Genomic DNA, 25,301 nt, shown 5'->3' with positions numbered 1-25,301 from the left:
CACTTGCCTCATCTGACGAGCCGCCACTGAGTTTAATAAATATCATAAATGAACTATTAGCAATCTCGAGTGAGAAACTAAAAATCTGTTATAATGTAATACGTAAGTAGAAACATCCAGAAACCATAGTTATAACTTGATAAACAAAAAATGACGCCTAAATAAGTGAATCTCCTAGCACATTTCATGACTGTTGAATTGTGTTTAGAACCGGGAACAGTTAAAAATCCTAACATGAAATTACGAATTTCCAAACAATAACTAAAAATTTATAATATCGGCAAAAATTCACACATTTCCCATTAGAAAAATATGAAGTAATAATTAATTCCGCTCTTTGAAGAGAAACTGTGGCATCGGTACGATTTAATTTTCGGTTAAGCAATTGCTGTTCTATGAAATTACAAACTAATTTAACCTACCCTTACTTTCACCACATGTTTACACAAGCACTTTTACACCAGAAGTGACGCAACACGTCCAAAAGGGAAGTGAGTCGGTCAACTGATCCCCAAATTTTCTATCTGCTATTTCGCATTGTCAAAAGTGTGGCCTTTCAAATGCGATTTCGCGTGTTTTTTTTCTCGACACGAAATTTCAATTCAAACTGGGACACCACAGCATTAACACTTGCTAATTTTAGTTTCCAGTTTCTAATACAGATTAATAATATTTTAATATACTTTTTGACGCCTAAGATCATTCGTTTCTCTTAGGAAAATTCCAATGTTGTTCACGTAATGTTGTATCCACTGACCGAACGTAATTATATTTTTAATCTTTGTAATTCTGTAAACAAATGAAATCCTTTGAACCACACATAAATTATTTTTAATTTTAATTTATAAATCGGAGTATCGTAACATCTAATTTAAAAAATATATATTGAAAGCCTCATGTATGCCACAGGTTTGAACTGGTGGCTCAAAGTTCCCGAACAAAATAGTAAATATCTACTTCCTCTTAAGTTTATAATGGAATTTATGGAAAAAAAGTGGTAAAATCACACTTTCTGCGCATTCAACCAAATGTCGCCCTCCACGGCTAAAACAAACGAATCTGCTCTCCATTCAAAAGGCTCCTGCGTCTTTGCGTTCAGTGTAAATATGTGACTTCTTAACAAAGCCGCCAATCCAACTTTCGACTGCATTATACCAAAACGCATCCCTACAAGAACATTTTCATTCCCACTTCCAACACTGCTCTGCACTTTCTTACCTATACACATCCTGGGTCCTTCACCGAACGGAATATACACATAACGATGCCTGGAATTCTTATTCTCTTCACTGAACCTCTCAGGATCAAACTTTTCAGCATCAGGGAAATAGTCCTCATCATAATGTAACCCAAGAGTCGGAATAACAACTGTCGTACCCTTCTCAATAACAATGTCATCATCTGGATGTTTATAATCTCTGACACACTCACGTGTGAGAAAAGACACTGGGGGATACTTCCTGAGAGTTTCTGAAAAATAATCGATAATAAAGCGTTGGTATTGTAGCTTGAATCTCACCATCAATCACTTGGTCCATGTACTTCATTTCTTGGATTGCTTCATAGGTTATCTTGTTGTCATGCTTCGCCAAAACCGTGTTAATTTCGTGCCTAACCTTGTCTTGAATGTATTGATGTTTCGAAAGTTCGTACAAAGCAAACGCCATTGTGGTGGAGGATGTTTCAAACCCCGCCACAAAGAAAACAACACTCTGTGCTGCAATTTCTTCAAGAGTTAAAGTTTTGCCATCGTGTTTGTAACCGTCCTCTTCAGCAAGTTTGTTATTTTTTAAATCTATCAACAACTGCATGAAATCTTTTCTAATAACGTCATTCTTCTCTCTGTGGTTGACAGTGTCAGTCACCATTTTTCTGAAGAACTTGTCCACATCTTTGGGGGTCACGGTTAGGGATAGAAAGTGCGCAATATCTGGGAAGTTAAAAGCAATTAATCTCTTCAACGTTTCTACAGCTGAAGCGGTGAGAATTTTTTGACCATATACCCTAAACGGTGAGTTTTCATCACTAAAAGTGTCGCAGTTGAGACCAAAAGCACAAGAACCGATCACATCTGTGGTGAACCGTGCCAAAAGCTCTTTAATATTGATTGGTTCATTCTTTAAGCTTTCTTCCTCTATGCGTTTTTGTAATCCACCTTCGCACTCTACCACTGTAGGGAACATCATTTTCATCTTCCCAGAGGTGAAAGTCGGGGTTAATTTCGTCCTCAGATTCCTCCATTTCTGACCACCAATGCTAAATAAATGTGCACTTAGTGGATCATCTTTTTCATTGTAGTAAAACCCACGGTCGACGAAATGTTGAAAATCTTTGCTCATCACGTTCCTAACGTAATCGGGTTCGATAACAAAGTACGCAGGTCTAGTCAAAAAGAAAATTCCTCCGTGTTTCCACCCCTATCCTTTCATTTCTTTGTACAGTTGGAACATGGTAACGCCGAAATTCTCTCGTTTATAGAAAGGGTTAGACAAATTACCGAATGGAACTATGGGTTGTACGTACGGCAAATTCTTTTTCTTCCAGTACTGGTACCGCCATTTGGAGTAGGCAACCACCACCACAACCAAGGCCACCACCACACCAAGTAGGTCTTTGATTAACGATTCTGTAACCAACATTGTGATACTGATACTAAGAACACCGGTCCGCAGACATTCATATTATAGTTTGTTATTGTGGCAAGGTTACGCCATCGTGATTCACTTATCGTGCAGGAGTGCTGATTATCGCTAAAAATATCGACAGATTAGCGTATACTGGTACATGCGTAATTCAGGAATGTAAAGAAACGGGTTTGAAAGTGAAGTGTAGGTTTATAATTATCATTATCTACAGTGCTTAAGGCTGTACTTTGCTTTGAATGATGCAATAATTGGGAAGTAGGATTAAATTTTGTGAAATGTTTCATGAATAACGCGGGTTTCATCAGGGTACTACCACGATGATTTTTAGTTGCGCCATATATTCAAATTAGGATTTATGTTAGAGATAGTGTCTGTCGATAAATTATTGAACATATTTTGTAAAAATAATAATCAGGTAAATTTTGTTGTTTCTGCTCAATATTATTATTCCAAACATGTTGTACACATACCTACATGGAGAAAATGGTAATGGCATACATTAGTGGTTAAAGAAGTAAAAACTCTCAAAATTTGTAATTTTGAGAGTTTTTTTTTCTATTATAAAAAAAGTGGTAGAGAAAGAATTTAGTAATAAAGTACCCTATAAATTATAATGTTGTATTCCTATCTTGATAAAGGGATTGTGTAAAGGGGATATAAAGGTTGCCTATCTATTTCATTATTATCTTATTATATGTTACATCATCTACAGATAAAAATCTTTAGTTCACCTGGTATAAAACACAGTTTACCTTGTACTTGAATCTCTAGACCTTACAGTACTTATCATTAAATAATTAATAGCAGCCTAATGATTACCCTCGGTAACTAATTGTAGCTAGTACAATTAAACTAAGTAGTAGTATGTAGATTATACCTAGTTTTTTTTAAAGCCGGGCTAAATCGATCGTTTTTGTAGGTCCATGTAAAAACGCATACATTATTGGTTGCTTCCATTCTCTAGACACACCTTTAACCATAAGAACCAGATCAGCAATTTTTGCTTTCTTGGCGTCACCTAAATCTTCAAATCTCTCAAATTCCTTGGTAAGAATATTTAAAGTAAAACGAGGCTCAGTACTTATTTCATCGAACATAAGAAAGCAGTACCTACTCTTCTTTGGGACCCAGACATTTAAGTTTGGCGTTTAAATACTCAAATAAGATTACAGTAATTCCAGTCGTTATCCAGTGGAAAAATTTGACAACTTGTAAGCATCACTACTCTGTTAATGTAAAACAAGTCCCATAATTAATTTATTATCTGTTTAATTTCATATAAGAAACCTTGACGCAACCCACAATACACTTACGTGTTAGGAACGAAACTGTTATCAATGATGCCAATTATTACTAATGTTCAGAATTTTGAGTAAAGCTGTTTTCTTAATATATAGATGGTTAGTTTTTGCTCTGGATAAGTTTTTTCTTGGCTAATAATGAAATATTTAAAGTTGTAGTTACTACTAAAAATTAGGAATATCATTTTAACAAATAGATGCATGCAATGTATGTATTGGATTTGGATGGTATACTAAATTGTTTGGATGTGGTTGATCTTTAACGTTAGAAATAGAGTCGAGTCAAACTCCTGCATGGTAAGATAATCTTCTTCCGCTGATGCTTATTTCTTCTATAACGATGTCCAAAATTTCTGTTGCTGCAAACGTCAATTTCATTTGTCAACATTTTACTGTTGTTAAGCAACGAAAAAAACTTTTACCAAGACTAATTGTTGCTAAAGAACCAAAAAATTACCTTTTTGTCAGAAGCGTACAGCAAATTTGGAACCAAAATTTTATCTCTAAAAGCAGACCATTTTTGTCTCTACTTTTTTTTTTACTTTTAGCACACATATTTCGAGACCATTTACTGATTTTATTTTGTACTTACCTTTCCATAACAGCCTGTATAAAGTATTTATGTATTTACTGTTGATTTTCTATTTAAATAACTACCATCTGCCTAAGTGTTATTTAACTATTTTATATTTCATTTACTTAAACAATTATTTTTTTGACAAAAACAAAGTGTTAGACGTATTAGACCGATAAGATATGTTTATCGAATGTATATATCTTTTCTATTTAAAACAACACACAAATATATGACAGGTAAGTAACTTTTTAAGAACAGTACCCCTTTAAATTAAAGTCACATCAATTCGGTCTTCGTCCTCTGTTGTCATTTCATCATTTTCAGCTTCTTGTCCACTGAAATCATTCAACCCAACTCTCTCAATATCATCAATCATTTTGTTCACCTCTTCAATGTGCCCTCTAGCAATGCTCACACAATCTTCAAACTTGTCTGGATCAAGCTGCATTGCTTCCTCAAACTTCTTTAACGCTTCTTGAAATTTTACCAAAGCCTCTTGGTAGTTATTCCGCGCAGCGACACTGTCACCACCGCCATTGTCAAACATTCCAAATGCTTCTTTCTCCAGATCGTTCGCCTCATTAAAAATACGAGTGCCTTCAATCTTCAAACTAACGAGAGTCAAGTTTTGCCGATATTTCGGTGAATTCGATAAAGCTTCCGCATCCTGGAATAACTTTAGCGCTTGGTTTAACTTATCTTGAATTTCTTGAGACTTATCTTCAGTAATATCAGCTTCCAAATCCCAAACTTTTTGTAAAAGTTCCTCTCCAAATTGATTAAAAGCTTGACTTTTGCTACTTTTGATTTTGCTGCTAACTGAATCTTGAGTGGCCAAATTCAAAGCTTCGTCAAACTTCTTAATAGCAGTTTCATAGTTCTTCGCTTCCAAAGCAACTTCACCTTCTCGATTTTTCTCTTCGGCTTCCTCATTCTGGGCCTGTTGATCCGTATTTGCAATTTTGATAATGAGTGTTGGTTTGTTCTCATTAGAAACGGAGTAAGTAATATCGTGGGCACGTTCCATGTGGTTAAAACCTGGACAACACCCAAAGGCATGTTTTTGATGAATACGAAATTTATCGGCCGTACCATCAGCGAAGGTTAAAACCATGTTGAAAGGGCAGTGACTTGCGGTTTTGTTAAGTTCAAGTCTTTGAGAGACTGAACCGCCTTGCGCTGGGATTTTTTGATGTTGAAAGTTTTTATCTGGTCTGCAATTTGCGTCCCAATCGTGGTCATCGCATGAGGAAACTAACGTGTCTATGATGTCTTGGTTGGTGTTATTCACGACTTTTAAATAAGATTCGATTGTACCCATTTTGACACATTACTTCGACCTGAAAGATAAAACGTAATAGATATAACTTTACAGTTTTTAAGGTGTTTTTAGACGTTCTAGTAATAAAAAGCGATAATACGGATTCATTTTATCAATGTTATCAATGCATGTTGCAACCGTTTGATAAGCTCTGTTTTTTTGCTGTGTATACTGCAAAGTAAGCCTTATTTAGATTCTGCACTGAAAATGTTTTCACTTAGTTTATTGATTATGTTTTTTTTAAGAATAGCCTATCGAATAACAATAACGTACTAGTTCAAGGTCAGGGTCATTATAAATGTTACAACATGACAAAAATTATGTATTTTGTCTGGTCCTGGTGATTTCCAGTTTTGTGGTCTATTGATGGCATTTATCAATTCGTCGTTATCTGACTATTGTTCATTGGTGTAACTGTGGATAGTTTATTGGATATCTGACGAATCCATAAACTCTAATTACTAAATCGTCAGAAACAACTTCCGTAAATGCACACAGATTCGCAGAAATAGAGCTGCCAATTAGAAAGCCATGCTGAAATTCTGCAATCCTGTTATGAAGATTAAATAGGAGGAATAATAGGGCGATATGCTAGTATTTTATATTATAAATGAGGGAAATGCTATATTATAAGCAAGTGAGAATGGCATTTCGCTCACGTATGATATAAGAATACGCACAAACTCGCATTCATAAAAATCGCAAATCCTAATAAATTTCATCCAAGGAATGACGAGGGCTAAAATTTCGTAACCCTTATACAACCTCCAAATATGGTTCAAACTGCAAGTAGGGGAATTGTGCTTAATACGGCATACTAGATAAAATGGCATATCATGTGTACTGTGGAAACTAAAAAGAAAATTTAAACTTGGCGCCAATAACTATAACGAATTTTTGTTTGCGTGAAGATGTATCCAACAGTCATGGCTGTGATCGGTGTTGGAAGCAGGTGGCATGTGATTCTTTTCTCGAAGGTAAATATAAATTTTTCTTGAAACGGATCTAATTTGCTATAACTTTCGTTAAACGGATTTTTACTTTATCAAATTTAAACGTAGAGCAGTTTAAAATGTGTATTTTTTAACCCATATTCAGTTTTGTAAATAAACGTAACCTAAAAAAATATCAGCTTTAACTTTCCATAACCTACGGTAGGGGCAATATGGCACACAGGGAATCAGGGTAAAATGACATATTATGCCGTATTCCCCGAATATGTTCCCGACAATAACTAAATTCTTACTAAAATAACAATAATGTGACTTTTATGTTGCAGTATGGGAAATAATTATATTCGTAAAACAAACCGACAGAAATGGTCTGAGGCCGACATGCTTCAAGCTATAGATGCGGTGCGAGCTAAACGCATGGGATGGCTTAAAGCCACTAAAATGTACAATGTCCCATTTGGGACTTTAAGACGCCGGGTAAATAATATGAATAAACGTGTTAAAGGTACCCAAAAAGGAATGGGAACGAGCACGACAATACCACTTGAAGCTGAGCAAGAAATTGTTAATCATATTCTTGATTTAGAATCAAGATTATTTGGTGTTACAGCTCTTGAATTAAGACAGCTGGCCTTTAAAATTGCAACTGAGAGAGGCTATTCTCATAAATTTAATACAGAAAAACAATTGGCGGGGTGGGACTGGTTAAGTGGGTTTCGCCGAAGACATCCGGAAATATCACTTAGAGCTCCAGAAGCGACGTCAGCAGCAAGAGCCAAAGGTTTTAATAAAGTCCAGGTGAAGAAATTTTTTGACTTACTCACTGACACCATAACTAATGAAAATATTCCTACTAGTAGAATTTATAACATGGATGAGTCTGCCTTGACAACAGTACATAAGCCTCCAAGGGTATTTGCCCGCAAAGGAAAAAAACAAGTAGGCGCTCTTACTAGTGGCGAAAGAGGCCAACATGTAACAGTAGTGGCTTGTATGAGTTCTGGTGGTCGTTTTATTCCTCCAGCATTAATATTTCCCAGGAAAAACTATAAAGCTGAGTATTTTGATGGATGCCCGCCTGAAACGTTAGGATTGTGTTATGAAACTGGATATATGGTCTCAGATCTTTTCAGTAAATGGATGGATCATTTCATTAACCACGTGAAACCATCAAAAGAAGAAAAAGTTCTACTAATCGTGGATGGACACAGCAGCCACAAATCATTAAATGCTCTTGAAAAAGCCAAGGAACACGGCATTGTTTTGTTATGTTTACCAGCTCATTGTACACATCGGCTCCAACCGCTAGATGTCCCATTTTTTGGCCCTTTGGAAACTTATTTCAATGCAGCATGTGCCCTTTGGATGAAAAATCATGTGGGAAGAACAATAACTTTATACCAGATAAGTGGATTATTTTGTGTTTAATTCTTTTTAAGAATTCGTTTGTGTGGAAATTAAACGCTGTTTGGTTTAACAGAACTACATTTATTTCCCGAAACACGTCTGTTCGTCCAGACGACTGCAGTACAACTCTTAGTGCCGTTTACACATGTTCGGCACTGCTAAGATACAAGCCGCCCCTTTCGGCACTGTCGGCCGGCACCTCAAATGGTGCCGCCGCAGCTGGCCTAGGCGGCGGATACATATAATAAACTCAAACATCCCGACAATATTTATTGGCGTTAACATTGCTCCCCGGGTTGAAATGTTCACTGTTTCAACGAATATGTATGTTACAATAGTATTGTTCTAATGTCTATGAATAAGAGAAAAACAACAATAACAGTTACAAGGTGTTCAAAATGGTTTGAAATACTGTCACTCACGCACTCCACCTTCGATAGGAATCGCACATATTTTTGTAACAGGCCTTTTAAATGCACCGCGCACTGTTCGCACAGTCACCACCCGGGTTAAACCATCTTTCCCAGGATGAAGTTCTTCAATGCGACCCAATGGCCACTGGAGTGGTGGCGCGTCGTCTTCTTTCAGGAGTACTAGGGCTCCCAATTTGGGTTGATCGGAGATGGTAGCCCATTTATAACGTTGTTGCAAATTATTGCGATATTCGGCAGCCCACCGTTTCCAAAAATGTTGCCTCATTTGCTCCAACCTCTGGTACTGAGACAACCTTGTTGGCGCCACTTCCGTTAAATCTGCTTCCGCTGATGCCAATAACGAGTCGCCAACCAAAAAGTGACCTGGTGTTAATGCTTGTAGGTCTGTTGGATCGGAGGAAAGGGGAGACAAGGGTCTGGAATTCATGCAAGCTTCCACCATCGTTAACAGCGTGTACATGCTTTCAAAATCAAGTACGGCATTTTTTACCACCCTTCGTAAATGGTTTTTGGCCGATTTGACCGCGGCTTCGTGTAAACCGCCAAAATGTGGAGCTCGTGGTGGCATAAATTTCCAACAAATTTTTTGGTTTATTAAATGATCTATTACCTTTTTCTGAAAATTTGGTGATTGTAATAAATTGTACAGCGATTTTAATTCTCGGTCAGCTCCTACAAAATTTTTAGCATTATCCGAGTAAATTGTGTCAACCTTCCCCCGGCGCGCGACGAATCTCTTAAGTGCGTTTAGAAACGATTCGGTGGTGCAATCACACACCAATTCAATATGAGTGGCCTTAGTTGCGAAACAAACAAAAATTGCAATGTAACCCTTAATTCTTTTAGTGGTTCTACCACGACCATTCTTTAATAATATTGGGCCTGCATAATCGATACTTGAGTACTGAAATGGTCTTGATGGTCGGACCCGTGACTCAGGCAAATCTCCCATAAGTTGTTGGTAAGACTTAGGTTTAGCTCTAAAACAAATTATGCATTGATGTATAATTTTTCGCACCGCGTTTCGTCCTGAAATTAGCCAATAACGTTGACGTATTGCGTAAAGTGTTGCAAGACACCCGGCATGCAAATGTGTGATATGTGTCAATGTAATTATCAATTTTGTTACATTGTGATTTTTTGCTAATATTAATTGATGTTTTTGATCGTACTGAATGGGTGCATGTCTCAATCTTCCTCCTACCCTCAATAGTCCTTTTTGGTCTAAAAACGGGTTTAAGTTTATTATTTTACTGTGATGTGATAATGGTTTACCTTTTTTCAAAGATTCAATATCATTGTGAAACGATTCTCGCTGACTTAATTTGATTATAATGTCGTGTGCATTATTGAGTTCGTTACGGGATAAAGTTAAACTACTGGGCGCTTTACGCGAGGAATCAGAAGTTGAATCGTTGTTTTTGTATTTCGAACTATAACGTAATTGAAATGAATGAATGAATCGTAGGCAATAAGCGGTTACTCTTATTAATTTTGTAAATGACGAAAATCGTGATAAAAAATCGAAAGTTGCATCAATATGTGTTACACAACATAACGGCTTTATTTCTGGCAAATTTTCGTCTTGAATGATATTTTTGTATGGCCATTTACTAGCAGGTTGTAATAAAAACTCTGGTCCATGCCACCATAGAAACGATTTCTGCAGCTGTTTGACCGCCATACCGCGTGATAAAATATCAGCTGGGTTTTGTTTGGACTTGACATACGACCAATCTGTAATTTTGCTTAATTCTTGTATTTTAGTTACTCTGTTCGCGACATAAATTTTAAGTTTAGCTGGATCAGTCTTAAGCCATGCTAAAACAACTTCCGAGTCCGTCCAGTAGAAATATTTTTCAACGTTAATATCTAAAACTGTTCGTAATTTGTTCATTAATTCTGCCAATAAAACTGCAGCACACAATTCCAGTTTCGGTATTGTTGTGGCACGTAAAGGCGCTACCCGATGTTTCGAACAAAGTAGATGTGATGTATATGTTTCGTTTTCATTCTTACACCGAACATAGACACATGCACCGTATGAAGATTGACTGGCGTCACTAAAGCCGTGAATTTGAACTGTGGTGGGATGTTGAGGTATTGTTTTTCTAGGTATGGTAATTTGTTCCATCATTTTAAATTCTTGTAAGAATTTTGCCCACATTGTATATAAATTTTCGGGAATAGATTCATCCCAGTTTAACTTTAAAGACCACAATTTCTGTAAAAGAATCTTTACGGTGACCATGGTGGGAGAAATTATACCCACTGGATCGTAAACATGCGCTAAAGTGCTAAGTATTGTGCGTTTTGTTGCTTTGTTACTGAACGGAATATCACTGGGAATAAATTTAATTGTGTCCGATTCGCTGTTCCAACACAAACCTAACGTTTTTTTCTCTGGTTGAGAAATAAGATGTACTGTTTTTGACTGTGTGCAGTTTTTTGGAAGTAGTTCTTTAATGTTTGACGACCACTTTCGTAATTCAAATCCACCTTTTCTGAGAATTTCAGTTACTTCGTCGCGAATTTTGTATGCACTCTCCATAGAGTCACAACCAGTTAATAAATCGTCAACATAAAAGTCTCTTAAAATGATTTTATACGAGTCTGGAAAATTAACGGCTTCCGTTTTAGCTAATTCTTGCAAACATCGTATAGCTAAAAATGGTGAAGATGCAAATCCGTAAGTAACCGTATTAAGCTGATATGTTTGAATTTTTTCTGTTGAATTAAATCTCCACAAAATTCTTTGAAATCTTTTGCAGTGTTCCGGATCAACCAAGATCATTCTGTACATTTTAGCGCAATCTGCACTCAAGATAAATTGATGAACTCTAAACCTAACTAAAATTGAAAATAACTCTTGTTGTAATGATTCTCCCACATATAAGTTGTCATTTAGCGATTTCCCGTTTGAGGATTTGACTGATGCGTCAAATACAATTCGTATTTTTGAGGTTTCGGAGTCTGGTTTCACAACATGATGGTGTGGAATGTAACAACAAACCTGTGTTCCATCATCATCTTCCTTTAATTTTTGCATGTGACCCATTTCTAAATATTCTCGCATAAATGCAGTGTAATCGGATTTAAGTTGGGGATCTCTCAAGAATTTGCGCTCTATACTTTTTAAACGACTTATTGCAGCGTGTTTTGTGAAACCCACTGAAGGTGGATCGCTTTTAAATGGTAATTTTACGACAAACAAACCACTTGAATTTCTAGTTACTGATTGTTTAAATAATCGTTCACATTCAACATGCTCTTGCAATAAACATTTATTCTCCCTGTTATCAAATTCGTCAAAAGCAGCGACTGAGAAATTGCAAACGGATGTGGGTGGTTGGGTTACTGGAATATTTCCCGAGATTACCCACCCCAAGTAAGTTTTTTGAAAAACTGGTCCCTTGTCAGAATTTTGGATTTGCCCTATGCATAATAATTTCCAGAATAGAGATGCACCGATTAATATATCAATCTCAGATGAAACATTGAACTGAGGGTCTGCTAATTTAATGTTTTTTGGAACACTGAGAGCAGTTTTATCGAATGTAATGGCAGGCAAGTCTGATGTTATTCGTGAAATTATTAGACACGATAAAGTGTCACTGAATCGGTTATAGTTGGAATGTATTTTAAGAGAAGTAGATTTCCTAATATTTGTCGAATTATTTCCAATTCCGACCACAGGTAACGTAATGTTGTTTGTTTGTAGACCTAACTTTCGCGCTGCGTTTTCGCTAATAAAGTGAGAAGTTGATGCGCTATCAAGCAATGCCCTTAACTGATGCTCTTTACCGTTTTTATCAAAAACTTTTATTAATGCTGTGGAGAGAATGACAGTTTGAGATATCAGAGATACACAATGACTACTAATGGGCGTTAAGCCTTCAACATTTTCCGGAGTATTTTCAATATGGAGTAACGTGTTGTGTTTTCTATTACACTTACGACACTGACTGTGGGTACAAGTGTCTGCTTTATGATTAGCTTTAAAACAATTCTGGCATAGTTTATGTTTTTTAATTTCATTGATACGTTGTGCGACTGTCATTTCTAAAAAGTTTTTACAACGAAATAATTGATGATTTTGATTGCAAATACTACATTGTATTGAACTTGTGGAGACATGAGTTGCAGGTCGTGTCATGTAACCTTTCTGAATAGGTTTTGCACTTTGGTTCACATTTGTATTAAACTTATTATTGGTAGAAATTGATACCGATTCAAGAGATTCTAAGGTTTGACAACGTTGAACGACAAATTTCTCTAATTGTTCATAAGTAGGAATTTCATGACCAAGTGAAGATTCCCATGCAATAAGCGTGTTATGATCTAGTTTTGACGAAATTATATGTATTAATAAATCGTCCCATTGTTTGACTGGTCTTTGAAGCGATTCTAACACTTTCAGATGTGTTGTTGTGGTTTGAATCATTTGCCGCAATGATTTTGAATCTTTCGTTACATGTGCTAACGAAAAAATGGCACGAACATGATGTTGTACGATTAGACGGTTGTTGTCAAATCTGTCTTCCAATAGACTCCAAGCTGTTTTGTAACTGGCAATTGACGGGGTTAAATGATCTATGGTTTGCAATGCTTCGTCTTTTAAGCTACTTTTAAGGTAGTGAAATTTTTGGATTTCATTTAATAATTTATTGTTATGGATTAGCGATTTGAACGAGTCACGAAATCCTACCCAATCCACAAATGACCCACTGAATGAAGGTAAATTTATGTCTGGTAGTTTGACATTGCAATTTTCACCGTCCGGCAAACTAACCGCTTCATCGGTTTTTTCTAAAAGTTTTTCGGCGTCGGTAATAATTTTGTAATAATCGTTTTCAAACGCAATCAAATCCGTGTCCCGCACCTGAGAAGGGTCTAATTCTGCAATTTGAAAATGATAATCTTCATATTCACGCATACACGGTTCGACATCCTTTAATCGCCTACTAATTTCTAGTTTTTGATCAACATTTCTAGGATTAGTGATGAATGTCTGAAATCGCGTAAGACGTTGTTTTACACCTGCTCGTTTGCTTTTTAAACTTTTAACCGTATTTGGCATGGTAGTTGTTTTGTAATTTATCGAAAGTTATAAAGATTTTGAACAAAATAACACCGACCTGATAATTAAAACATGCAACGCCACATAGATACGAAAGCTTGCAAAATTCACAGGAATACGTGATTAGGAGTAATTGGAACGACCTGACCTTTCGATGTGTTCATTCTTGGAGGAATTGTTGTAATTTGTTGTGTCGTGAAGGGTGGCGAATCCGTGCGCGGGAATCTTCTACCACAGCTGCATCACGTCACTTTTTGCGATATGCTCAGTGTTGAGCTCGTAATCACTATCACGGTTCGAAGGACCAAAATGTTTAATTCTTTTTAAGAATTCGTTTGTGTGGAAATTAAACGCTGTTTGGTTTAACAGAACTACATTTATTTCCCGAAACACGTCTGTTCGTCCAGACGACTGCAGTACAACTCTTAGTGCCGTTTACACATGTTCGGCACTGCTAAGATACAAGCCGCCCCTTTCGGCACTGTCGGCCGGCACCTCAAATGGTGCCGCCGCAGCTGGCCTAGGCGGCGGATACATATAATAAACTCAAACATCCCGACAATATTTATTGGCGTTAACATTTTGTGCTGCTTATTCAAAATCTGCTACTGTTGAAAATGCTTTAAGTGGTTTTCGAAGTTCGGGTATATCACCATTAAATCCAGACATTTTCCCCGACCATTTGTACGCACCAAGTGAAGTTACTGACAATCAAAATTGGTATGATGAAAACACCAACAAAGCTAACTTTACTGTGGAGGAAAATGTTGACAATAGTAATAATAATGAGAAAGTAAACAGTGAAAGGGCAGAAATTATAGAAAATGTCGGACTTGATAAACAAGAAACAGCTAGTAAAAAAAAAGAAATAGTTGAAATTAACCAGAAAACTGATAAAAGTGATAATATAAACCAAGCTAGTTCCTCATCACTCGAAAATAATTATCAAATTCACATTGGAAAAGATAGGAGTAGTGAGGGCAAGTCTAATCTCGATATTTCCATAAAAGAGTGTCTAAATTTACTGTCTCCTATACCTGTAATTGAGAAGACGGTTTCTGGAAAAAAAAGCAAAAAACGGCAATCACAGGGAACTGCAGTTTTAACAAAAAGTCCTTATATTGCGGAACTGAAAGATAAAGAAGCGAATAAAAAGAAAAAAACGTTGAGAGCGTCAGCTAGAATAATCAAACATAAACTGTTCCAACCTACGTGTGATACAAGTAGTGAAGAAAATGATCATTGGGAAGATTTCGAAGACGATGAAGATGATGCGTGTTGTCTTTATTGCAATGATAGTTACAAGAGATCTAGAGCCGGTGAGAAGTGGATAAGGTGCATTAGCTGCAAAAAATGGTCCCATGTCGAATGCTCAGGAGTTAGTCCCAAAACGAAGCTGTTTATCTGCGAAATTTGCGAAGAATGAATAAGTTCGTCGGTAGAACCTATGTTTTGTTATTTTTTTATATTTTGTATATTATTTACATTTTTAGTTCATATTTTTGTTGTGTTGTTCTCTAATTATTGAAGTAATGTTTTGGTTTTAATATTTTTATTGTTATAATTAATAAATATATACGAATTTCTTCTTAAAATTCCTATTCCTATTCCTATGCCATTTTACACCGTACATCAGGGTAATATAGATTCTGTCACTTCCAAAATTTTGAAGTGTTGCAAAAATGTGGTGCTTGATTAAATATATGTTATAACTGAACTTCAAACTTAATTGATAAAGCTAACATGTGCCACAAATCAGAAAGAGATTATGTTTTTTTTTATACGTGAAAATGATTTTTTTAAAAAAGTATGCCGTATTAGACATATCTCCCCTACCTCTAAGTCATAAATCAAGCGCGAGATGGCATTAATGGAACGGTTGATACTAAAGTCCCTAGATTACTAAAGTAACGCGAATAGGCGCCATTTTGGCTCAATAAAACAACCGCCAACTTTGAAAATGAGGACAATAATTGCTGGTATAATCAGTTATGACTACGAGAAATTACGAGTGTCTAACAATATGAATGTATTCTACGTGTTTTGGGTGCCTAAACTTTTATCTTAAAATAAAGTCAAGATTTCAGTTTTTAATCATTCTATTTATACACTAACTAAAAACAAAATTAAAAATTAATTGACCATGTCAACAAGGTTTCGCATTGCAAGACTACGACTACTTTTATTGCTTTTATTTTTTGTCTCCAGAGACTTATTTTTTAAAGAAAAATGAAGCCTACACTTCAAAAAAAATGTTGTCATCTTGTGTATAATATTGTGACATGTAGGGATGCGTAATTTGAGATTTTTCAAACAGATGATCAGAACAATTTGATGCAACACCCAGGCATTTTAATTGATTTTTGTAGAGCAAACACTTTGACACACTTGTTCACAAACGTCAGAATCAATTGTCAAACGGCCATTTTGGCTCAATTTGTGTCTGTCTTTGTCTAACACACGGGCCTAATGAATCGCGTTACTTTAGTAATCTAGGGACTTTAGGTTGATACCATTAAAATGTCATCTGAGTCAAAATAAATAGGCTATAAAAGCGGAAGCACTGTTGTATATTATAGGGTATTCGGTGTGTCAGGTTGGCAAGAGACGGCAGTTGCAACGTGGCCCCGGAGACACAGTATAGATATCTTTGAGAATTAATGTTATTTTTGTGTTATCCAGGATCATCAATAAACATCCTTTGTTATAATCGAGTTTCTTACAATGTACAATATATAACATGGTGTCAGGTGTGAAAATTTTCAAGTGAAAGAAAATATTGGACAAGTTTGGAAACCAAGTTTAAACATAACCCCCAGAATGGGCGATCTCTACAATAAACCTGGAAAATTGATCATAAAGGTTAATCCAAACATAGATTGGAAAACTTAGAAGAAACGTTTCCAAAATTATTTAGTTGCATCTGGGATGGATGGTGTCAAGGACGAAAGAAAAATTGCCATAATGATAAATCTCATAGGAGAAGATGGGCAACAGATGTATGACAATTTCAAGTACGAAGCGGAAGAGGATAAGAAAAAATTCGACGTAGTAATGAAGAAGTGTGTGAACTGAAACTGAATCTAACCTTAGAAAGATTCAATTTCTTCAATACCAGCCAAAGAGAGGGTGAGCCTTTTGAGACATTTCTAATAGAGTTAAGAAACAAAGCAGCAACATGTGAGTTTGGAGAACAAAGAGACAGTCTTATTAGAGACAGGATTGTGTGCAGCATACAAGACAGGACATTTCAGAAGAGGTTACTAAAAGAGAGTGATCTCAGTTTGAGTACAGCAATTCAGTTTTGTTAAGCCAACGAGCTAAGCGAGAAACAAGCCAGAGCCATACAGGAAGTTGCAACTCAACAAGTAGATGCAATCAAATCAAATTATAAGGGACCAGGACTAGGACCGAGACGATGACTATCGGCAGGAAAGCCCAGAAAATTACAAGAGAGAAGATTGATACAAGCGGTACAAGTGGACAAGTGATTCAGTGTTCAAAGTGTAATAAAGTGCATGAAAGAAAATGGTGTCCTGCGTTTTGAAAATAATGTTTTAAATGTAAAGGTAGAAATCATTTTACTGTAGCATGTAAGTATCCTAGTAATAATCCAAACAAAATGTACAAATCGTTAATGAGCAGAAAGAGCCGTTTGTAATTTCTGAAATTTGGAGGAGTGACAACAAATCAAAGGATGTATGGTTGTCAATGATAAATGTGGAGAACAATATGTTACAATTTAAGCTAGATTGCTGTGCTGATTGTAATATTTTGCCTCTAAATGTTTATAATAACTTAAATGTAAAAGAGAAATCCGAAACATTTTTTTAATGTAATACAATAGTTACATTTGGCGGATTTAAAATTAAAACATACGGAAAGATAGAATTAAACTGTACTGTAAATAATAACAGTGAAACATGTTTATTTTATGTAGCAGATGTAAATGCTGAACCAATTTTAGGTTCAAGTAGTTGTACTAAGTTAAATTTACTTAAGAAAGTAGAAACTATTTCAGAAAAAATTGAGAATAAGGGTGAATTTTTAAAGAAATATGAATCACTGTTGACAGGTTTAGGTTGTTTCGAAGGGGAGCATCACATTGTGATAAATAAAAATGTAACACCTGTAATACATGCATCCAGAAAAATACCCTTGTCGATCCAGCCACTCCTTAAAGAAACGCTAGAAACTTGGGAAGAACAGGAAATTATTGCCAAAGTAGAATATCCAATCGATTGGGTGAACAGTCTAGTCACAGTGGAAAAAAAAGATGGAACCCTGAGATTGTGTCTAGACCCCAAGCATCTCAATGAAGCAATCAAGAGAGAACATTACACAATACCGACCGCTCAAGCTGTACTTTCAAAGTTATGTGGAAAAAAGATTTTCACCGTGATAGATATGAACAGCGGTTTTTCGCAAATTAAGTTGGACAAAGAAAGCTCAGACCTATGTTGCTTCAACACGCCATATGGAAGATATAAATTTATCCGGCTATCATTTGGAATAAAGAGGGCACCAGAAGTATTTCAGAAGAAAGTAGTACAGATATTTGGATATATTGAAGGAGTTAACATAATATTTGACGATTTAATAATAGCAGCAAGTACAGAAGAAGAACACGATAGAATTTTAGGAAAAGTAATGAAAAGAGCTGAGAAAAATAAAGTGAAATTTAACAAGAATAAACTTCAATTTAAGGTGAAAGCGGTAAAATTTTTAGGTAACATAGTAAGTGAAAAAGGATTAGTCACAGATCCAGAAAAAGTTAAAGCAATTGTAGCAGTAGAGACACCAAAGAGCAAAGAAGAATTTAAGAGATTTTTGGGAATGATCAATTACCTTTCAACATTCATACCAAACTTAGCTGAGTTAAACGCACCATTAAGACAGTTGTTAAAACAAGATATAGAATGGGTTTGGAATGAGAAGCATCAAGAGAGTTTAGAAAAGCTGAAGCAATTGTTATGTAAAGCACCAGTATTATAGTATTATGACCAGAAAGTTCCAATAATTATTCAAACGGATGCCTCAGGAAATGGTTTAGGAGCGTGCTTATTGCAAAATCAACATCCAGTTGCTTACGCTTCTAGAACACTAAAAGAAAGTGAGATGGCACAGATAGACTGTTAGCGATTGTGTATGCTATAGAAAAGTTTCATTATTATGTTTATGGAAAGAAGTTTACGGTACAGAGTGATCGTGAACCCCTGGAAGCGATACTGAAGAAAGAGATAACGAAAGTCACTTGTAGATTACAGCGAATGATACTGAAATTAATCAAATATGACTTCAAAGTGACTTATACACCAGGAAAACAAATGTACGTAGCGGATACTCTTTTTAGAGCATATTTAAAAGATCCGGTATCAGATGATCCAGAGCTTGAAAGCGTCGTTCATTCAGTATCCAAGCATTTAGCGATAACTGCAGAAAAAAGAAAAGTATTCCAAGAAGAAACCAAGGAAGACAAAGTATCAAAACTCATAATGAAATACCACCTTAATGGTTGGCCAGACAGTAAAAAGACACTCGAAGAAGAAATAAAAGAGTATTGGAAATATAAGAATGACGTGGATATTCACTGAATTTTTATTGGAGATCAACTACTTATATCGAAGAAAATGAGACAAGAAGTTTTACAACAAATTCACCATGGAAAAATGCAAGATGAGAGCAAGATCGGTTGTCGTCTGGCCAGGAATAACGAAACAAATAGAAAATATCGTTTCAAGATGTCGGATATGTGAGAAATATCAACACAACAGGAAAGAAACACTTATCACATATCCAGTTTCGAATAGAGCTTGGGAGAAAATAGCAGCCGATATACTGACATTTCAAAGAGTTGACTATTTACTAGTCATATATTATTTATCGAATTGGATAGAACTGGTTAGATTGAGCGGAAAGACTGCCACAGACGTGATAATGAAACTAAAAGAAAATTTTTCACGCAACGGGATACCTGAGATATTGATTTCAAACAATATGCCATTCAACAGTGTGCTGTTCAAAGAGTTTGCAAAAGAATGGGACTTCAAGGTTGTTACATCAAGACCCAGGTATGCACAGTCTAATGGATTAGCGGAAAGAGGTGTGAAAATTGGCAAGAACATACTCAGAAAAGCATGGGAACAGAAGATAGATATATATATATATATATACATTTCTGATGGAATATAGAAACACAACGATAAAAGGATTACTGAGTACCTACATATTTATATACAATAGTTTTCATTTGAGAATACCAAACGTACCTATATGTCAATGTAAATTCAATTGGAATTTAAACACATGTCGTGTTCTTCTGGTCACATCATTTTCTTCGTCAACAAAGGAAAGAAAAAAATTCAAAAAAAGAAATTGGCAAGATCATTACTGACATTTTTGCATCAGCACAAGCGGGAATACAGGGAACTTGAGGAACTCGTCCTGGCAACGACAAGCAATACTCCCGACCAGCAGGTTAACAAGGAATTATCGTCACAAATTCCAGATTCTTTTTCACAAAGGGAGGATGGAGAAGTTGGGTTAACATCACAATCACCGGTCTTTCTTCAGAGAGTGAACTTTCTTATTTAGAAAAAGACTCTGATGATGATATGGAAATTTCTTCGGAGACCAAATTTACCTACTGATATCCGATTTGTGACCTGAAATAATTAATAGCGATCTTGCCAGAAATAATTATAATTTCCCAATAAGTGAGGGAAGAAAATTTTCCGAAAATTATTACCATCGTAACCTAGCTATGATTGTATGTTTGAGATTAGCAGAGACTGGCTTATCTATTCACTTTCGAAAGATTCGATATATTGTTTTTACATATTTGGAAAATCTGTGAGTTGTTTATTAAAAATTTGAATGGGTTTTTAGATTGGCAACATTTGTCTTCAATGTTAAAAATACATGAAACGAGCATTAGCCATAATGAAAATGTGAAATTGTAGATTAGTTTAAAATGCAATTGCAACTTTTAGAATCAGAGAAAAAACACTGGCAAGAAGTAATTGGGGTAGTAAAGTTTTTATCACGTCAGTGTTTCGTCTTAAGAGGTTCATCCAAAAAATTATAAGAACACAACAATGTCAATTTTCTCAAAGCTATTGAGATGATTTCGTCATTTGATTCAGTTATGCAGGAGCATAGTTATTCACAGAATCGAACAACATAAATTAAAAAATCATTGCATGATACGATATTCAAAATCAAATAATTTCATTGCTCGGCACTATGATTAAAAATCGTATTTTAAATAGGGTTAGGCAATAAAAATATTTTTCCATTATACTAAATTGTACGCTTGACCGTAGCCATACACAACAAATTACAATTAATATTAGATTTGTCGTTTTAAATGATAATAATATGAAAGTAGAGTTACGAGAACATTTTATTGGTTTTTGCCCCAATACAATCCACGGGTGAGGGTTTGTGCTCCTTTGTAACAAATTTATTTTTAGAACTAAAGCAGAATTTGCCAGGATGAAATTTAGAAAAATTCATCTAGTTTAGCTAAAAAATGTATTTAGTTTTTTTAGTTTTTTTTTTTAATCAGTTATATGGATATCTATGTATTTATGTTTTTATTAGCAAAATATATAGATTTGTGTTCAACAAAGGGATTTGTTTGTTCGTTTGTTTTGAAATACATTTTAATTTTAACGCTTTAATGACTGGTCCTTAATTTTCTACTTATTTTAACGGCCCCATGCAGAATAGTGTATATTATTTTCGGACGAATAAACAGTACAACAATATAATAAAATTAGAGGTCAAAACTGGGCAAGTTCATTGAGTTGAATACGTTAGAAAAATTGACATTTACATTAATGTTTGTTAAAAAATATCCTTCAAGATGCAATGTTGTGTGCGCTTTTTACATTAATAAATTTTTGTCTGCCAAAATTGTTTACACAGAATGTTTAAATAATAAATTAAGTAATTAATTATTTCTGCAGACGAACCAGAAACGAAATTGACGTTATCCGTGTTATCACAAAATCAAATAATATTTGGAAAAACAATTTTTAACAACTGGTAGTCAATAAAAGTCGTTTAATAAAAACAAGCTTTACCTGCGCGCAACACCATCGACATCTATTACAGCATTAAATTTAACCTTCAACGTTACCCCATCCAAACAACTCGAACTTGTTTACACAAGAAACATAAAAATAGTGTGGCATCGTTCTGCGCGAGGTATGTGTGACGTTTCAAGCTCCCAAAGATTAATTGTGTATTATTAAACAAAAGAAAAAAACGCAGTAAGTCAAGAACCACATTGTTATTTACCCTATTATTAAGTCTTACCTGTATAGAAATCAAAATGCTTGGGTGTAGCTGCAATTTTAGTAACTTCCTGGCCGTATTAGCAACACTAACAGTTATCGTAATCGCATACTTCAAATGGAGCTTTCAGTACTGGCAACGCCGCAACTTGCCTTATTTAAAACCCACAATTCCCTGGGGAACATCCTCCAATCTACTCAAACCTGATGTGTACATTGGTGTGCAGGTGAAGCGCCAATATCATACAATGAAAGCCAAGGGATGGAAACACGGTGGACTTTTTTCTGTCACAACCCCTATATACCTTGTGGTCGACTTGGAGTACGTTAAAAATATTATGACAAGAGATTTTCAGTACTTTATCGACCGTGGACTCTATTATAACGAAAAAGATGATCCTCTTAGTGCCCATCTTTTTGCCATAGGTGGTCAAAAATGGAGAAATTTGAGAACTAAACTAACACCAACGTTTACGTCTGGGAAGATGAAGATGATGTTCTAGACGCTAGTAGACTGCGTACCCAATCTTATCGAAAAAATTGAATCAAGTTGTGGCTCCCAAACACCTATAGATATCAAAGAGGCTCTAGGATGTTTTACTACGGACGTTATTGGTTCTTGTGCTTTCGGTTTAGACTATAATACGTTTAAAGAAGAGAATTCGCCCTTCAGAGAATATGGTCGTAAAGCTCTGCTAACGTCGCCACTACTAATGTTAAGATTAATATTTGGTATGCTTTTTCCCAACGTGGCTAGACGTTTGGGTGTAACAGCAGTACGCAAAGATGTGTCCGCTTTCTTCATGAAAGTAGTCAAAGATACGATCCATTACAGAGAAACTAATAATGTCACTCGTAAAGATTTCATGCAAATACTAATAGACTTAAAAAATCAAAACAGTGACGCTTTGACAGTCGAAGAAGCCGCAGCTCAGTGTTACATTTTCTTTTTAGGTGGTTTCGAAACGTCTTCCACTGTTATGACTTTTATTTACACTATACGAATTAGCAAGAAACCCCCACTTACAAGAAAAATTGAGACATGAAATTAACACCGTTTTGGATAAACATGATGACAAAATCACGTACGAAGCTATCCAAGACTTGAAATATATGGATCAAGTAATCAACGAAGCATTAAGAATGTACCCTCCAGTTTCACTTGTTACTAGAAAGTGCGTGAAGGATTATAAAGTTCCTGATGCAGATGTTACTATCGAGGAAGGTGTCGTTGTGATGATACCAATCATGGGTATCCATTATGATGAAGATTACTATCCTGAGCCTGAGACGTTTGATCCTGAACGATTTAACGAAGAAAACAAGAAATCGAGACCGCAGTATACTCATCTTCCCTTTGGTGAAGGTCCTAGAAATTGTATAGGTAAGGAGACGAAACTAAGTGTCGTACTGGTTAAATTTTGAGATTGTAGGTTTGAGATTTGGACTCATGCAAACAAAGGTGGGGTTAACAGCCGCCTTAAAACGCTATAGGTTTACGGTGAACAAGAAAACTCAAGAACCACTGAAACTGAATGTAAAGTCGATGCTGACATCTGCTGAGGGTGAAATTTGGTTGAATGCCGAAAAAATATAGAGCTGAGGAAGAAAATTAACATGCCAAAGTGTACATTTTTACACGTGATAAAACCAAAAATTTTAAAATACATAAGTATATTATTTAGTTAAATGTTAGCTGTGATTATTGCCTTAACAATTGTAAAGTCTGTTATACACTCATATAAAATTATTTGTCATAAATTTCAAATAAGTATAAAAAAATACGAGATTGTTGGAGATTGTAAGTTATTAATTAAGGGAAATAATTATTTAAGCGGTTTTTCAACTATCCCGGTGGTTGTAATGATTCATATAGGTAATATTATTTTTTGCATTAATTAAATTGTCAGCCGTAAAATGTTGAATGGGCAGTTGGATAAATTATTGGTCAGTCCTCGGCATTCGCTAAAAGTTAAACCTTACTTTATCTCTCTTATACAATAAGTTTTAACATATTTTTTAACATATCTACGGGCATATTTGAAATTATTTTATTTTAATTTAGATTTAAAAATAAAAAAATATATTTTCGTAGCAAACTGTGTTCTAACAAAAAAAAAGTCGAAAGGATGTCATCTAATTGTTGGTTGAGATGATTATCCAACTTTTGGTTAGCGTTTTACCATCTTCACGATTTACACAGTGAACACAAAACTTCCATTAGTTCTCGATAACACTGTATCATGCGTTAAAATTGTTTCAACATTTTCAGTTTCGTTTTTTTGATCTTCTAAATTAGGCAAAGGATGCAAATACGCCAAATATACTGAGTGACAAAAAACCGGTGGCCCTGAAATTTTTGAAAACCATTGCCAAAATTATTAATTTCACTAGTGACTGTTATTGCATTAGAGAACCATCCACTGGTTGACATAGACGTATAAATACAGAATTAAATTTAATTTAAGAAAGTAACACAAACGGTGTAATATTTTAGTGTCGCCACAACAATAAATCTAAGTACCTTAAATCTGGGCTGCGAGCTGAACTTTAAGTAAGGCTTGTATTACCGATTCAATTTTCATAAATAAATGTTTTTTGGATTACAAAAACATTGGTCTAAGGCTATCCATTCAGACAGAACTTCCCTCGTACCTACCTTATGTTTAAGGTACGAGGCAAGTTCTGTCTTTGTATTAAGGCCAACAAAATTGATTGAGAAAGTCGGTAGGTACTCTTCCTTTTTGCCATCAAGTTTGTCAACCTTATGCCAGACTTGTGCAAGGTTATGTCGGAATTAATCTATAGGAGAACTGTTCGATCAATCTACACCCACGCGTAAACTTGAGAAATTGTTTTATTTTACAGATAGCATATTAAGAAACGCAACCGAATGTGTAAAAATGACAAATCTAAAATTCGAAAAAAAAGAAATACATTTTGAACAAAAATTTACCACGCTTATCACAACTTTAGAATATTTCCAAGATTTCAAAGCATTCTTTTTTGCAGTTCCTGATTAAATCAGTAAAATAAATTCACGTATTCATTAATTTTTTTTAGCAGCCTTGTATAAGCAAATCCAAAAAATATGAATTGAATGATAAATCACAAGTACAGACTCATCATATTTTGGACATTTGAGATAGGATTTATTCATCCAAATTTTGAGTTGACGTCATCAACTTTTTGGAGGGGATAAGCAAACATATTTTGAATAAAAAATTATTTATACATAAATTGATTCTATTTCAAATCTAACAGTTGATATACTTCGACA

At 35.2% G+C, this 25,301-nt stretch overlaps 3 protein-coding genes and 1 pseudogene across 4 annotated transcripts; 2 read left to right on the top strand and 2 right to left on the bottom strand.

The window, feature by feature from the left end:
* Positions 1–815: 815 nt before the first annotated feature.
* Positions 816–2,441, bottom strand: LOC135142355 (probable cytochrome P450 6a23). Its single transcript, XM_064074042.1, has 3 exons — positions 1,520–2,441; positions 1,219–1,470; positions 816–1,167 (listed from the first exon to the last, which is right to left on the bottom strand). The coding sequence occupies exons 1-3, from the start codon at positions 2,337–2,339 to the stop codon at positions 1,004–1,006; spliced, it is 1,236 nt and encodes a 411-aa protein (XP_063930112.1). The 5' UTR covers positions 2,340–2,441; the 3' UTR covers positions 816–1,003.
* Positions 2,442–4,615: 2,174 nt separating this feature from the next.
* LOC135142356 (uncharacterized) lies at positions 4,616–22,132 on the bottom strand. 2 transcript variants are annotated; one of them, XM_064074045.1, is made up of 3 exons: positions 22,044–22,132; positions 5,616–5,863; positions 4,616–5,561 (listed from the first exon to the last, which is right to left on the bottom strand). In XM_064074045.1, exons 2-3 carry the CDS (start codon positions 5,842–5,844, stop codon positions 4,789–4,791), a joined length of 1,002 nt encoding a protein of 333 aa, XP_063930115.1. In that variant the 5' UTR covers positions 5,845–5,863; positions 22,044–22,132; the 3' UTR covers positions 4,616–4,788. The 2 variants fall into 2 exon arrangements, with proteins under 2 accessions (XP_063930115.1, XP_063930114.1); XM_064074044.1 differs by having other exon boundaries at positions 4,616–5,863.
* Positions 6,780–8,225, top strand: LOC135142427 (uncharacterized). Its single transcript, XM_064074142.1, has 2 exons — positions 6,780–6,821; positions 7,124–8,225. Exon 2 carries the CDS (start codon positions 7,125–7,127, stop codon positions 8,223–8,225), a length of 1,101 nt encoding a protein of 366 aa, XP_063930212.1. The 5' UTR covers positions 6,780–6,821; position 7,124.
* LOC135142354 (cytochrome P450 6A1-like) lies at positions 22,060–23,711 on the top strand (annotated as a pseudogene).
* Positions 23,712–25,301: the final 1,590 nt, after the last annotated feature.

Source organism: Zophobas morio, unplaced genomic scaffold, assembly GCF_036711695.1.
Source record: "Zophobas morio isolate AGI-343-1 ecotype UQ-CSIRO unplaced genomic scaffold, CSIRO_AGI_Zmor_V1 ptg000046l, whole genome shotgun sequence".
NCBI lineage: Eukaryota > Metazoa > Arthropoda > Insecta > Coleoptera > Tenebrionidae > Zophobas > Zophobas morio.
Note: the sequence above shows the minus strand (reverse complement) of the source record. Positions and strands in the feature narration are given on the sequence as shown.